Below are 16597 nucleotides of genomic sequence, written 5' to 3' on the forward strand. Positions count from 1 at the left end.
GTATCACATTGAATTGTCTAAAAGAGTATGATTGTAAAATTATAATGTAGTTATAGGAAACAGAGGAAATTAGAGAAGTGAAGTATTAGAAATACGCCCCAAGACCACAGTCACACCCAGCAAAGGTAACCAGGAGGAGTGTTTGTTGGGTCACATCCTTGGGTCACATCCTTGCAGTCCTTTTTTCTGAGTGTGTGTGTGTGTGTGAGTGATGGGGGTCCCCGCCCCCACCCTGGTGTCATGTCACTGAACCGTGTGAAGGGGAGATTATTTCTGGGTATTCCGTGTGACATCTAATACACATTTCAGACCAGGAGTTCCTAACCTTTTAAGACTGGCACAGCCTTTGCTTTGGGCCTGGTGACGTCAGGCCCTGTGCCTGCCTGCCCGGGACAGGTGTTGGGCAAGGACGATAGTGGGACCTGCACGGGGCCTGCTCGGGGCTGCTGCCTGGGAGGGGTCCGCCTTGGGTTGCTTCCCTGCCCTCTGCCTCCGGAGGTGCCGGCCTCTGGCCCTGAAACCTGGCCGTGGGGAAGGGAAGCTGTAAAAACAGCGAAGGGAGGAGAACAAGGAACGCTTTTTTCCATCACAGTTGGATAGGGGAGGAATGGAAAGACTTGGGTTTCTCACGAACAAATAAGTTGCAAACGTCTGATGTAGGATTTGGAGATGGAACATTGAGAAGAGGGAATGGTGCGAGGCCTCCGTAGCTGCCCTGTTTTCCTCACCATCTTACATAATTCGCTAAATGAAACAAAATAGAATTTCCGGGTGGAATAGCTGAGAATTCCTACAAGTCGGTGTCATCATAATGTATTTACTAGCCATGCCATCTCTTTGCATGGTGAAAGCTGTTTGATTTTTCTTATACATAAAAATGATAGGCTGTCCGACTCTGGAAAGTTCTGACCGTATGTTAGGTAAATATATGCCATTACCTAATTTCCTCCTCCTACCTACCTCTGAATATAGTTTTTAAAAGCAAGGAAATTGCCTGAGCTAAAAAAAAAATCTTCTTTTCTTCGGAGCCACAAGTGAGAATGATTCAATGGAATGGGAGCTGGGGAAGAGGAGAGAAGGAGGGTTGGTGAGTAGAGGAAGGAGGGAAGTGTGGGAAACTGAGGGAGAAATACCAGGAGGCGCGGGTGTGGGTGTGACTCTCCCCTCAAGTGTTTTACAGGCCAGTGGGGTCCCCTGGTTCCCAGAACACAGTTTCCTGGGGCCTCTTTACACTCAGTGTTTGTCTCCTTTTTTGCCTCCCAGGGGAATTGACTCCCTCCTTCCTGAACGCTCCAGGCATCCCTGTCTTAGCAAGAGTAATACTGGGAAGCTTTGTCTCTATGTATGTGTTTCCTGGACTACGATTATAAGCTCCTTAAGAGCAGGAATCATGTTCTAATCAATATTTGCTCTCGTATTACCTAGTGCAGAGCTTGGCCGTATCACCATGTAGTAAACAAATGCTTGAAAATGGAATAAATGTCTTTATTTTTTATTTTATTATTTTTTAATTCTCACCTGAGGATATGTTTTCCATTGACTTTTAGAGAGAGTAGAGGGGAGGGAGGAGGGGAGAGAGAGAGACAGAGAGAGAGAGAGAACATCGATGTGAGAGAGACACACCCATTGGTTGCCTCCTGCATGTGTGCCTTGACCATGTACACCTTGCCTGGGAATCAAAACAGCGACCCTTCGGTTCTCGGGCTGATGCTCTAACCACTGAGAAAAACTGGCCAGGGCTGAATAAATGTCTTTAAAAGAAAGAAATTATTATCTTAGCTATTTATGAAATTATAGGACATGATTGTTTTCTGATGTCTTTCAAACATTCATTCTATTAGAATATTCTAGAAAATGTTGTTAGATGACTTGAAGATGCCCGATAATTAGTACCTCTCTTTCTGGCCAGGTGCTGAAGTAGTAGACCTATAAGAATCAGGAGTTAGAAAACTAAAATGTACCTTTTTATTACTGATAAGCTGCATTCTTCTGCATGAGCGGAGGTAAGAAAGAGCCAGAGTTGCTAATGCCCTATCTCCTAGGTACACCATGGGGTGGCCCATGCAAGGGAAGCTGGAGAATCAAGGACAGACACCCTTACCCAGGGTGTAGAGCAGCCGTGGGCAAACTACGGCCCGCGGGCCGGATTCGGCCTGTTTGAAATGAATAAAACTAAAAAAAAAAAAAAAGACCATACCCTTTTATGTAATGATGTTTACTTTGAATTTATATTAGTTCACACAAACACTCCATCCATGCTTTTGTTCCGGCCCTCTGGTCCAGTGTAAGAACCCATTGTGGCCCTCGAGTCAAAAAGTTTGCCCACCCCTGGTGTAAAGTGAAGGAGAAAGGAGTCAGCTCCTCTACTAGCTCCCCCCTCGTCACCCCTGCCTATGGCACAGGGTCGTTTTCTGTTGCCCACCAATAGGCAACTCCCTCTGCCTTGAGGGGAGAAGAGGGCTTGGGGCAAGAGGACTGGAGTATTCAGGGGAAGAGAATCCTTTCCTCCTATTGTTTCTCCTGACCCATTCATTGGGCTCGCCTGTTCCTAAGCCTGCGATCCTCCCTTCTCTGATGAGGAGGTCGTCAGATGTCCCGTGGCTGTGTGTCCACCTTCCTGAGCCTGTCCCGTCTCCCAGGAGCACCACACCCCCATTTGTTTGTTGATCCCCCCGAGACTGCTGGGGCACACTGTTGAGTTTGCCCCTAGAAAGTTCTGAGATGAGTTAAAAGAATTCATTAATAATCTGCTCCAAAGCCGCACTGTCCCCAGGGTTGAAAGTTCATGTTCTCTGTTTCCCATCCCAAATTCTTTTCAAGTATGATAGCCAGTGCAGCCTATCAGAGCATTTGCAGTGGGACCAAATAGCAGTTAAAATGCTCCAATAAAAACAGCCATCTGAGGATGCCCATCAGAGACAGGAATAGGGTGGCAAATAAGAAGATGAATTCTGGGGGTGGGGGTAGCCTAGAAGGGGTCAATGGAGGGAAAATGGGGACATATGTAACACTTTCAACAATAAAGATTAAAAATAAAAAAGGTGAGTTCTGAAACCAGGCCATCAGGCCATCTTGGTTCTGAGTGACCTTGGCCAAATTACCTAACCTGCTGTTTCTTAGTTTATCTATAAAATTAGGTAAAAATAACACGACCTCATAGGATTGCTGTATCTATTGAATAAGTTGATACATGTAAAGTGCTTAGAACTAGTACCTGGCACATAGCTAAAACACATTCCTCATTTAACTTTAAAACAAATACAAACCCTCTAGGAGAATTTTAAAATTCAGAGAGTCAGTCCTTTGGTAAGGCATGAAAGTTCAAGGCTCAATATCAAATTAGCTTGGCTTGTGAGTTGACTTTCAAAGAATTCGAAGTCCTCTCTAAATCTTATTTTTTATTTTTATTTTTTGTCTTTGCCAGAGAGATTCTCCATGCCTGTGTGTAGCTGGGGAAAGCTCAGCAGCTATAGCCTGGGCTCGCTCTTGCTAGAGTGTGGATGACTGCCTCGGGGTTTCAGAAGTTACAGTAGTCCAATACTAAGTGTCTCTTGAGCCTCACTTGAGTCTAGAATCTTAATAAGATACAAGATTATCAACCTCACATCCACCCATTTTGGAAAGCATGTCCCCAGCCCCCACTCTCAAGGTACTAATTCTAAGCAAAAATTGTTCCCAGTACCTCTGTTTGCCAAAGAGAGGGATGGAGGACAGACAGAGAGCATCACCTTGGTTTCAGCTTCAACTCATGCCAGTTGTTCTGCGTCCAGGATCTTGGCATTTGAACTTGATGGAGCCGCCTGCTTGTCAAGAAGTTAATTTGAGACCTTTGGGGGTTAGGGAGGGATCACCTGTGCACATTAGTTCCTGTCTCGGGAAGCAGCATCTGAGCTGCTCTAGCCTCCCGAGCTAGAACTTTGGAGTGGCTGCAGGCTACCCCACTCCTCACCCCAGTGCTGATTGGTGTGCTGATTGGGGTTGCCCTCTGTTTAGGGATGGCATGGCTGCAGAGGCTGTGTGCTCAGATGTTGAGCCTCTTACTGTGGACTCGTTGAAGCTCTGGAACCTGGGACAGGGAAGGCTTTTCCTTCCTCCCCCCACTTATTTCAAGTGGATCATTGCTCCCAGCAGGTTCCTGGAGGGGGGGCTGCTGTTGATACGTTGGGAGCTCAGGCCCTAGTGGGGGTAGACCTTGGCCGTGAGTCACTCCCTGTCTCCCCAGGTTGTTTGTGGCCCTTCTTTCTCTAAAGTCGTGGGCTGGGCCTCCAGGATGTGCTCTTACCCCCTGGGCCCCTCTTCCTCTTAGGAAGGCTCAGTTGAGTTTCGAGCTGTTTAACCAGCTTCTTTTGTTGGTCTCTTTCTTTCTCTTAACACTTGTAAGCTGCGACTGTGTTATATATATTCATTCCCCTCTAGATGTTTTCTTGTGAGTTCTCCCAAAGCAAGAAAGATAAAGTCAGTAACTTTTGAGTCTGCTAAAAGTATCTGTTGTCCAAACAGATCTCCTCTTCCCGCAGTGCACCTTCTTGCATAGACCTCTCCCATTCGACCAACCCCTGAATCAGGCCTGGGACCTGTCTATCTAGTCCTGCCTGGTTCCCCTTTAATGGGTTTCTTCTGTGCTGTGCTTTCTCTTAGTTGGAGTCTAATCCCGTGAACATCAAACATTTTCCCTTAGGGCACCAGCAGGAACTGTGCATTCATCTTGCCCTGCTCTGAACTCTGCTCTGCTCTCCCTGGTCTCCCCTTCACAGCCTGTGAGATCGTACGTGGCCTTGGAAGGTACAGGTCCTCGGTCACCCTTCCCATGGGCTCTGTGCCTGGCTTTAGAAGTCTGTCCCTCCATAGTTCCTGGAACTGAATCCTAATTCCTCTTGGGGGAGCAATTTCAGTCTAATTTCTCCCTTTTTCTTTTATTTTCTTTTCCTGTAGCAAAATTGCCTGTCTTCCTTACTAGTATTTTTTAAGCTCCAACAAGCACAAAGATATATATTTCCTCATTTCAGTGAGATCCCAGGCTGTCTCGCTTCTCTTTCTATGTCTGTGGAACCGGGCCGTCCAGGTCCCCTGTTCTAATCCGGCTCTGTCTGGTTGTCCCCTAAAACATCCGCTTTTCCTCCAAAGGGCAGCCCTCTCTTCCTCCTGCGTCATCAGCCTGCCTTCCTTTTTTTTTTTTTTTTGGTTTTTGTTCCTCTGGGCCTAGTAGGAAGACTCAAGTGTGAAAAGTGTGTTCCTCTAACCTTCTGGCACCTCCTTGGTTTTCAGAACGAACCTGATGGTTCTAAGGGCAGACCTTAGTGCAGCGGTTCTCAACCTGTGGGTCGCGACCCCTTTGGGGATCAAACGACCCTTTCATAGGGGTCGCCTAAGACCATTGGAAAACACATATGTAATTACATATTGTTTTTGTGATTAATCACTATGCTTTAATTATGCTCAATTTGTAACAATGAAATTGGGGGTCACCACAACATGAGGAACTGTATTAAAGGGTCGCGGCATTAGGAAGGTGGGGAACCACTGCCTTAGTGGTATCTAATTTGTTTGTGCCATCGTTTTGTCAAATTCCTTCTCTAACTCAACCCAGCATGACAGCATATCTCTTTAGTAAGACTACCCTTATTGTTTTTTATTTTTTAATAACATCAGTCACCCTTATGTGGCTCTGTCACGTTGGATCTTGAAAATCTAAAATGGTGGTCAGCATTTAGATGGTTCATAAATCTAGCGCCAGTGAATTGGGGAGGAACTTTTAAGTCAATGGACCAACCTCTTGAATTTGAGCTGCACCCTTTCACAGTTCGGACTCTCAGCTGTGGAGGCAATGCGTGAAAAGGGCACGAATCAGGAGCAGCCTGTCTACACTGCCTGCCAGGAGGTGGACCCCGTAGTTTCCCTGAGACCCGGATAGAAAAGCAGCAAGTGGTATTCTGGAAGCTCTGTCTTGAGAGTCCTGATTAGCGATATTTTTTTCTCTCCCCACCTCCCTTTTCCTTCTCCTTTCTCCCTTTTCCTTTCATTTTCTTTTCCTGTGGTAAAATATACATAACACGAATTTACTATTTTCACCATTTCTAAGTGTACAGTTCAGGGGCATTCAGTACATTCACAGTGTTGCGCAACCATCACCACCATCCATCTGTTGGCCGTTTTCATCTTCCCAAACTGAAATTCTGTCCCCACGAAACACTGACTCCCCATTCTCACCTCCTCTCCGCCCCCCGGTGACCATTATTCTTTTTTACGTCTCCATGAATTTGGCTCTTCTAGGTCTTCTCCTAGAAGTGGAATCGCACGATATTTGTCCCATTGTGACTGGCTTATGTCACTGAGCGTAATGTCTTCAAGGTTCATCCATGTTGTAGCGTGTGTCCGAATTTCCTTCCCTTTTCAGACTGAATAATAGTCCGTTGTGTGTGTGCACTGTGTGCTGTTTACTCATTCATCCATTGATGGATGTTGGGTTGCTTCCACGTTTTGACTGTTGTGTGAAATGCTATAGATTGGGTGTGCACGTATCTGTCTGTGCCCCTCCTGTTACTTTGGTGTAGCTGTATGTTAAATCTTCTGAGGAACCACCACACTGATTTCTTCTGCAACATCCTTCCTTTCATAGCCTCATCCTTGCCATGGCCATGCCTACTTAGGTCAAAGCTGTGCCTTTGCTGCACAAGGTCGAGCCACAGCAGCCTGCATCTTCACACCTGAGCCTTTGCTGAGCCTGGGCCCAGGTTCAAGGGCTGAGCCAGACCTTCAGGAGCCACTTGCCATTTGCTTAAGGCCCAGCAGCATCCAATTGGGTAAAAATAGCTGTTCGCCTTTGGACAGAACCAGCGTGCGCTGCGTGACCCACCAAGGTGAACATCCACATGGCTCCCCTGAAAGTGCCAGCCCAGGTTGTAGGAGTTCAGGCCACCCAAGTGTGAAGATACAGGCCACTGCTACTTGGTCCCACCAACAGTCTCAATATCGGAGTGTTAATTTGGTCTCTAAATTGCTCTTTGTTGATCTTTCAGGGTTAGTGGCACATTCAGTGGGGTGGGAGGTGATGTGCTACAACGACATTTCTCTCTCTCCTTGGGTTCTGAACCAACAGTGAAGTAAGATGAAAGGAATCTGAAGTGTTTAGGACAGTGGTTCTCAACCTTGGCTGCACATTCGAATCACCTGGGAATCTTCTTAAAATCCTGATTTCTGGGCCTCATCCTCCGGAAATTCTGTTTCTTTGTGATGGGGTGAGGCCACAACATTAGTAACAAAGAAACAGAATTTCCAGAGGATGAGGCCCAGAAATCAGGATTTTAAGAAGTTTCCCAGGTGATTCGAATGTGCAGCCAAGGTTGAGAACCACTGGTTTAGGAGAACAATCCCTTCTCTTAGAAACCCATGGTGTGGGGAAGAGGAGTTTCCCCCTCTAACACATTAGATGTGGAAAAAATGCTTCCCAGAGGCATTTAGATGATTTGTTGTGGAATTTTACCAACTTAATGCATTAATAATGAATGAAAAAGTAAAAATAGTAACACTCCCTCATGAGGGCCTGGTGCGTGCCCTGCGCTGGGCATATGTATCTCATTTAATGCTCTTCAGATGACGGTGAGTTCCTTAGTTCTGTGTTATTGAAGAGGAAGCTGAACCTGGGAAAAGCGTAGAAATGTCCCCGAGGTCTTGTGGCTGGGTTTCATCTTGAATTTATGGTGAATACAGTCATTTGGCCACACTGCCTTTTCTCCAGAGATTTGGAGAAGCGAAAATGCTATACACATGCTTTAACCCCCTTTCCCTTAACGAAATAAAACAAAAAACGCATTCCAGCCAGTACCTAGGTTTTTTACAAACATTTTAGTGAGGGGGGTCTGGCAACATAGGTAAATTTCATTCCGGCAGTTAAATACCTGAGGACTAGACGGGTTAGTAGTGGCAGGGGTGAGGGTTGAAACACAATTGCTGTTTAACATAAGGTTAAAGCAACAAACAGTGCTTACTGTTCGCTCAGCTGCCTGTTTGTTATGCAGGAAACACTAAATTAGGAGTTTGGTTACAGAGCCTGAGTGTTGTGTGGAAGGGACCCAAGAAAGTGTTCTTTCTATACAAAATCATTCGCTGTATGGAATGGATTGTACCTAGCACTGTGTGTGTGGGCCACTGGCTGGGATGGTCACAGGCTTAAACTGTGTCCCTATTGAGGCACACATTGGCATAAACAATTTACCTTTATAAAGACGTCCGAAATTTAGCATTCAAAATTGTGGAAGTGGAGAAAAATGGAATCTGAGATTGGGACTTATCTAAGTAATTCTTTTGTATTTCCCAAGTTATATTCCTTAAATGGAAGGTTTTCATGGATGGTCATTACTGGGATCGTCATACGTTGTTCATTCTGTCTGGATTAATATGTTATAGGTTCTCGTGTACTTTCGTTAGGATATGGCTTACTCTTATTAATAAAACTCATATACATTGTCTATCTTTTTTTTTCCTGCTTAATGGCAGACAGTCCCCCCAAGTCACAGTCTGGCCCTGGCCCAGTCCACAAAGAACAGTTTCTTAGCAAATAAAGGAAGGTGATTCATTTTCTCTCTTAGATCCAGTTACCTAGACTCATACCCCTTCACCACAAAACCTAGGGAATACAAGCCACACAAAAGGAGCTCTTACATGGCTGTTTTCTTGTCCTGTGCAGTGTTTCTTGGCATGGTTTTCTAATATGTGTTTCCATGCTGAAGAACTTTCAGGCTTTTAAGTATCTAAGAGGAATTGACTTGGTCTGTTCTTATTTACCTGGAAAAAAACACTGACTTGTGCCAAAAGACCTGCTGTTGTTTTCCATTTTCCCCCCAACTAACCCGAGGACCCTTTGATAAGTCACTTATCCCCATAGACTTAATGTGAAAACTACGAAGGAATTATTTTTTCTTTTAGCTATGAAAGTTATGAACTCTTTTTCTTCTTTATGAGCTCAATTTTTTTCCCCAAATAGTGTGGGAGGTTTCAACAGTAGAGAAATGGGTTTTGTGTTTCTTTTATAATCTGCTCAGTACACTCCTGGGTAAGGAGATGTTCTACTGTCACAACAAATGTGCTCGGTTGGGGTCCTTTCAGGGGAATTCTTATTCCCAGCATGTGTGGTGGCCCCAACTGGCTCATGCTTTGGTTGTCGTTTTCTTTTTAAAGTCTAGCTTGCAATAGTTGTTTTCTTTTTGTCTTTCTGTAAAGGAAGACACGAACCTTTAAATTTGCCTGAGAAAAGTTAGCCTGCTTCAAGGGCAGTTCGGAGGTGCTGGAACTCCCCCTGGTGGGATGCTGAAATATGTTCCACAGCCATTGAAACAACGTAGTGCTTTATGTTTGTTTTTGTTTCCAGCTAATAGAAGAATCTTATTTAGAACGGTAAATTATAAACTCATCCATCCAGAAATGTACCAAGGATGACAGAACATGAGGATTTAAATTACATCAAATTACTGTGCAAATAGGATTTTTAATCATATCCAAAATTATAATTTTGAACTTCGGACATTATTTCAACATTTGAAGAAATATGTTAGGGAAGAGAGTTGCCTTGCCAGGTTAAGATCTATGGTTAAATTGTTGTACGTTATAAAAACCCAACTTAATTATAAATGTACTAGAGGCCCAACGCACGAAATTCTTTCAAGAGTTGGCCTTCCTTCCCCCGGCTGCTGGCACCGGCTTCCCTCTGGCATCCGGGACCCGGGCTTTCCTTGCAGCCCCAGCTTCGTCTGGAAGGACGTCTGGTCTAATTAGCATATTGCACTTTTATTATTATAGATATGTTGAGAGTGTGCTGATGTGGGTTTTTCTTTAAAGCTTTTTGAAAAGTTTTAGATCAGAAACATGCCAAATATCAGGTTTTGATATACTTTGATTTTATAGCCAATGTTTATTATTTTTAGTTTCTTTCCCTTTGAAGCAAGCATGTAGCTGTGTGCCCACTTTTCTTCATTCACCAGCTGTATACTGAGTGCCGATTAAGTGGTAGGCATTGTGGTTAAACCCTTCAGACAAGGTGCTTACAGTCTGCTGGGGAACACAGACCTTGAGCAAGTTATCACATGAGGAGTGTTAACGAAGGTCAGGTGAAAGGTGCTGTGGGTGTGAGTAATACCACTTACCCCAGCTGAGGTGTCAGGGAAAACCTCCCTGAGTGATGTTTAGGCTGGGACACGAAGGATGAATTGGGTTTAGCTATGTAGAGGGGAGGGCCGGTCGGAAATGTAGGTTCAAAGTTTGAAGGCAAAATAGAGCAGAAAGTCTACCCGTGAGGTTGGAGCATAGGCAAGGAGGCAGAGACTAGGCAGGTGCCTGCATTCTGTAGCTGCAATAAAGGGTTTGGGATTTGGGCCAAGCAGGAACTCTTTGAAGGGTTTTAAGCAGATAAGTGGCTTGACCTGATTTGCATATTTATAATCTCTCTCTCTCTCTCTCTCTCTCTCTCTCTCTCTCTCTCTCTCTCCTTTTTCATTGAATTTATTGGGTTGATATTGGTTGTGGGGAGCCGCTATAGGGTTAAGCCTCGGACTGACCTGTTGGCAAAGTCACAAACAAGTCCCAGCATAGAGGGCACAGTCCTCTTAGCATAATTAGGCTTGACCTTATAACGTTCCCTAGATAAGCTGGGACTTGTTTGTGACTTTGCCAACTGGTCAGTCCCGAGGCTTAACCCTATAGCGGCTCCCCACAATTGGTTAATAAAATTATATGGATTTCAGGTGTACAATTCTATAATATATCATCTGTATATTGTAGTGTGCTCACCACTGCAAGTTAAGTCTCCTTCTGTCATCATTTACTCTCCCTGTACCCTCTTATGTCCACTCACTCTTGATGCCATGTAGAGAGTGGAGTGGAGAGAGCAGAGGTGGACACAGGGACAGGAGGAGGAGGTTGGTGCAGCAGCCTACCTGCCTCTGTCCCTCCCTCCCTCCCACTAGAGCAAGGGCATAAACTTTTACATAAAGGCCTGGAGAGTATTTTTACCTCCTTTGCAGGCCATAGACCCTGTTGCAAGTACTCAACCCTGCCATTGTAATAGGACAGCAGCCATAGACAATTCACAAGGAATGAGCATGGCTGTGTTCCAGTAAAACTTTATTTATAAATACAGGCAGCGGGCTGGATGTGGCCCACGGGCATAGTTTGCTGACCCCTGATCTTTAGGGTATTAGGAATGAAGAGAACTGAATGGATTCAAGGGCTGACAAGGAAGTACAATCAGTATAAGATGGTTTGGGGTTAGTTTGAGGAAGGTAAGTGAGAACGTGAAGTTGGTTTTCAAGTTTCGGGCTTAAACAAAATATGAAGCATGGTGCTAAGAGGAGGCCAATGCACAGCAAGGCTCGCTGCCTTGGCCTGTGTGAGGGAGGCGTGTCCAGGCGGATGCCCCACCATTGGTCGGATGTATGGGTGTGCAGAGAGGTCTGAGCTGAGAAACAAACTTCAACTTGTCATAGACCCACTTAGGGAGGAGAGTGAAAGGGACAAAAGACAGAATCCAGAATAATTCCAACATCTGATGGTCATAATGGGACGAGCCAAAGATGAAAGGGAAAAGCCAGAACGACAAATGGTTAATGGAGTTTAGTGGGACAGCAGGATCCGGCAAAAAGAGAAGTTTCCATTGGGTTTGGATATGGAGGTCTTTTGTAACTTTGGTGAAAGCAATTTCAGAGAAGTGGTGGGCTGTTTGTTGTTGTTTATGTCTTTGATAGTGGGATTTGTTCCCAGAAAGACAAGTTAAAAAATGTTTCTTCTTTAAGATTTTAGGTTCTGTTCACAGGGTGTTTTCCTGTTTAAGTCTAGCAAATACCAGCAATTACTTCTTTAAAAGAGCTGTTGGTGAATTCTTGGTCCCATTTACAAGCTGGGTTAAACTCCTTAAATATTTTTACTGCATTCTAAAATGTAATCTACTTTATTTTTTCTGTACTTTAATGGACTGAATGACAATTGAAGTAGTTACAAAATGGGTTTTTATATAATGTACTTAAGTAATTCTTATAAATCTAACAAATTAAACATAATTAGGGTGATTCTACTTCGTACTAAATCTTCCTGAAGTAAATAGACACTTACCCACAGTTAAGTCAGCCAAGGATGTGGGGAATGCCTTCTTACCTGGTGGAGAATTTCTGGTGTCTGACTGTGGCTGCCCAGCCCAGTGCCTTCATGCAAAACTACACCAGACACATCAAGCTCAACAGAAGAGGAACTCTCAAAACCAGGCCCCTTAGGTTCACACGCTGCACATTTTCTGTGCGTTCACCGCCTGCAGCCCCTGCCCTCCCACCCAAAAGGCTGTATCCCTGGATGGGACTTTGCATTTCCCATCTTCAAGATAAGTCCATGTCATCTCATGTGCCTGTTAAGATCATTGATGAAAAATGTGTTCTTCTTCCCTTTTTTTGTTTGTTAATAGTCACCGGAGGATATCTTTCTATTGATTTTCAGAGAGAGTGGGAGAGAGGGAGGAAGGGGATGAGAGAGAGAGAGAGAGAGAGAGAGAGAGAGAGAGAGAGAGAGAGAAACATTGATATGAGAGAGATCCATTGGTTGTCTCCTGCACCCGCCCCAACAGAGCTGGGGATCAAACCTTGACCAGGAATTGAACTCTTGACTCCTCATTGCGTGGGCCAACTCTCCAACCACTGAGCAACACTGGCTAGGGTAAAATTCTTCATTCTTTTGATATATTCTTGACCCTTCCATTCATAACTCTCCCACATATTAAAAATATGACATATGACAGTAATACAGTCTTAGTAGGGGACTTTATCAACCTATTGTCATCAATGGATAGACCTTCCAGACAAGAAATCAGCAAGAAAACAGTGGCCTTAAGTGACACATTGGACCAGATGGATTTAATTGATATTTTTAGAGCATTTCACCCCAAAGCAGCAGAATATACATTTTTTTAAGTGCACATGGAACCAGTATTGTTTACAAGAGCCAAGATACGGAAGTAACTTAACTGCCCATCAGTGGATGATTGGCTGAAGAAGATGTGGGCCGTGGCCAGTGTGGCTCAGTTGGTTGAACATTGTCCCATGCACCGAGAGGTCACTGGTTCCATTCTCAATCAGGGCACATGCCCAGGTTGTGGGCTCAATTCAAATAGGGAGCATGTAGGAGGCAACCAATGTTTCCCTCTCATCAGTGTTTCTCTCTCCCTCTCCCTTTCTCTTTCAATCAATAAAAACATTTTAAAAAAGAAGTGGCACATCTATAAAATGGAATATTACTCAGCCATAAAAAGGAATTAAATAGCCCTAGCCAGTTTGGTTCAGTGGAGAGTGTCAGCCTGTGGACTGAAGGGTCCTGGGTTCAATTCTGGTCAGGGGCACATGCCCGGGTTGTGGGCTTAATCCCCAGTAAGGGGTGTGTAGGAGGCAGCCAGCCCATCAATGATTCTCTCTCATCATTGATGTTTCTATCTCTCACTTCCTCTCCCTTCCTCTCTGAAATCAATAAAAAAATATATTTTTAAAAAAGAATGAAATACTACCATTTGCAACAGCATGGATAGACCTAGAATGTATTATGCTAAGTGAAATAAGTCAGACAGAAAAAGACAAATACTATGTGATTTCACTTATATGGGGAATCTAAAGAACAAAATAAATGAAAAACAAAACAGAAACAGATTTATAGATACAGAGAACAAACTGATGATTGCCAGATGGGGAGGGTTGGTGGAGGGGTTGGTGAAGAAAAAGGTGAAGGGCTTAAGAAGTGCAAATTGGTAATTACACAATAGTCATGGGGATGTTGAGTACAGCATAGGAAATATAGTCAATAATATTGTAATACTGTGGTGTCTGGTACACACTGGACTTAATCAGATCACTTTTTACTGGTAACTGTTTAACCACTGTGCTGTACACCTGAAACTAATATAAAATAATGAATGTCAACTGTAATGGAAAAATAAAGGAATGATCGCCAGTTGAATTTTGGGCATCTCTTATGGTTTTGTCATAGCTTTTAAGGTCATTCTACTGAAGGGAGGCAGACAGAAGAACAGTTAATTGGCTCTTGCTTGCTGAACCTACTTTAAAATAAAGTAGACTCCTATGTGGAAAAAGAGTGTTAAAAAAGTATCAGCGATGCCAGACTACAGTGTTCCTGTGTATATCTAGACCACATTTATCTGTTTATTGCCATAGTCAGAATTTTCATGTTGCCCAAGGGGAGAGCTTATGACTTCCATTAGAACGTGAACTGTTTTATTGATGGTTATATTTCCAGTAAATAGAATAATACCCAGCAGTTAGCAGATACTAAATGTTTGTCAGTTGAGTAAATATAGTTCCTGAATAAATGATAGATTGTCTGCTACTAATGCTAGATTGATCCTTTTGCTTTCTTTTACATTGTTTCCCCCCCGCCTTTTTTTCCTTTTAGGCAGAAACCACTAATACTAGCCTCTTGCAGGTGCAACTGGAATGCAGTTTACATAACAAAGTGTGTCAGCGATTAAAGGTAACTGAAAAAATTTAGTTTTTTCCTCCTGCCTCTTTGCTTAGATATAAAAAATAAAACAGTACATTCTGTTCTCAGAAGTACACATGCCCTTACCTTCAGTGCTTTTCCCCTTAAAATTTGAGATCACCAAGTTTCAGATCATTCTTTAAGTTTTTCCTTTTTTCCATCCCTCCAATCTCAGAGTTGTTATCTGGAATCCGATGATGTTTTACGGCTACAGATGAGCATAATTGTAACAATGGAAAACGCCTCGAAAGAATTTGAACAAAACACACAGGATTTGTTAGATCATCTTTCTATTATTTATGTAGCTACAGATAAATCTGAGACCTCAGGTAAGGTGGAACCTCTTCAGATTTTCATGGTAATATATTATGATTAACCTGCGTCATCATTCTACAACATTTACTTATAGATCATGTCATCACACTCCCAACACAAAGAGCTGCGGCTTTCAACCTTATTAAGCGATTGTAATAGTAACTGGTTCTCAATTTGCAGCTGTGAGTAAATTTTTGGAGTAAATTTAGGGGCAAAAGCAAACTAGTCTAAGTTTCCTTGGGAATCATTTTTCTTGGCATTCTGGGCACAATGACCTAATATAAATATCCACAAAGTGTTGGAAGTCTTGTGTCTCTTGTTCCAGTTTTACTGATTTGCAGAAGCTCAGTTGACCAAATCCTGCTGTTTTGTATTTTTTTTCGTAGTTGATGGGATACTGGCTGTTCCTTGATGCCTGACAAGTTAGAGTAATAGGAATTTCAGTGTTTGTTCTATGAATTTTATATTTGAAAACAGCTCTACTTACCAGAAATAACCTAGTTCATCAGTTTAAGTTTCTAGGAAGTTTTGTTGGAGACACATATTATGTGATGCATGAGATTTATAATGTAGGACTTGCTGTCATCCATTGGTTGTCAAGACTGTTCTGGTACGTGTGTGTGTGTGTGTGTGTGTGTGTGTGTGTGTGTGTGTGTGTGTACACTCACACACTCACATACATATTCAGAGAAAGAAATGGCTCCAAAATATAGTTTGATATTGGCAGCCTATTGTTGTTCAAACAACGCTTGAGAATTGATTATAGGAATAATTCAGAGGAGAGCTTTCCTGTCTCCATGTTGCAAGCTTTTGGTGATTCTCAGAACGGCCAGGTAGACATCAAAGTAGAGAAGACTCCTGCCCCATAGGGAGCACCTCTGTTGGTGAGGCTTGAAAGGAAGGCTCTGGTTTGAGATCCCAGGGTTTTATTTCCCCCAAGTATGGTTGTCTAAATAAGGAAATGAGGGGCTGACTAATCACCAGGAGAGCGCAGCCATATTTGAAGCTGTCCAGGCAGTTGGTTTCAGCCAGAGGAGCAGTGTCCCGACCCTACGCTCAGCATTTATTTATCATTTACAGAGGCTGTGTTGGTAGGTTAATATTTTGTAAGGATCCTTTTTCTTGTGACTTAAAAGAATACCCTGCAGAAATAGCTCCAAGTTTCAATTGTAGTGTTGCAAAACGAGGTACTTTTTGTTTTAACCTCCTCACTCTGATTCTTTTGGACAGATGATTCGGCCGTAAATATGTATATATTACATTCAGGAAACAGCCTTATATGGATACAGGTAATTGTAAATGCTTTATCTCTAGTAAATATTAAACTCACAAGTGTATTTTATTGTAGAACATGAGGAATTTTCAGGAACAGATACAGAAACACTTATCTCTATTCTCTGTTGCTTTCATTGCAACCCCTTTCCCTTGCTTGAACCCCTATTCAGATGAAGGTTGTCAGCACCCCCTTCGTACTATTGTAGACACATGTGCTGCGCAGTTGCTATATGAATGCCAGTCTGAGCTCCTTAGTTATTCCACAGAGTTGATTCACGTTAGATGCACAGTGGCCTGGCCGAGAGTGCTAACTGGATTTTTTGCTGTTGTTACAGGATGTCCATCATTTCTCACAGAGAGACGCTCTGTCTCTGCAGTTCGAACCGGTGCTCCTACCTTCCTCTACAACGAACTTTACAAAAATTGCCTCTTTTACTTGCAAAGGTACAGATTTTAAAAATAGTGGAGATTGCCTTCTTATGTTTGTTATCAA

At 43.3% G+C, this 16597-nt stretch overlaps 1 protein-coding gene across 1 annotated transcript in view; it reads left to right on the forward strand.

Annotated features, from left to right (window-relative positions):
* The window catches only part of TMEM131L (transmembrane 131 like), a 142054-nt gene that overhangs the window by 81940 nt on the left and 43517 nt on the right, over positions 1-16597 (forward strand). Inside the window, exons 8-11 of the mRNA XM_023755200.1 lie at positions 14428-14505; positions 14690-14843; positions 16060-16118; positions 16440-16548. Of these exons, the coding sequence (XP_023610968.1) occupies positions 14428-14505; positions 14690-14843; positions 16060-16118; positions 16440-16548 (400 nt within the window). The remainder of the gene's footprint in view (positions 1-14427; positions 14506-14689; positions 14844-16059; positions 16119-16439; positions 16549-16597) is intronic.

The sequence above is a fragment of the Myotis lucifugus genome, unplaced genomic scaffold (genome assembly GCF_000147115.1).
Source record: "Myotis lucifugus unplaced genomic scaffold, Myoluc2.0 scaffold_1, whole genome shotgun sequence".
NCBI lineage: Eukaryota > Metazoa > Chordata > Mammalia > Chiroptera > Vespertilionidae > Myotis > Myotis lucifugus.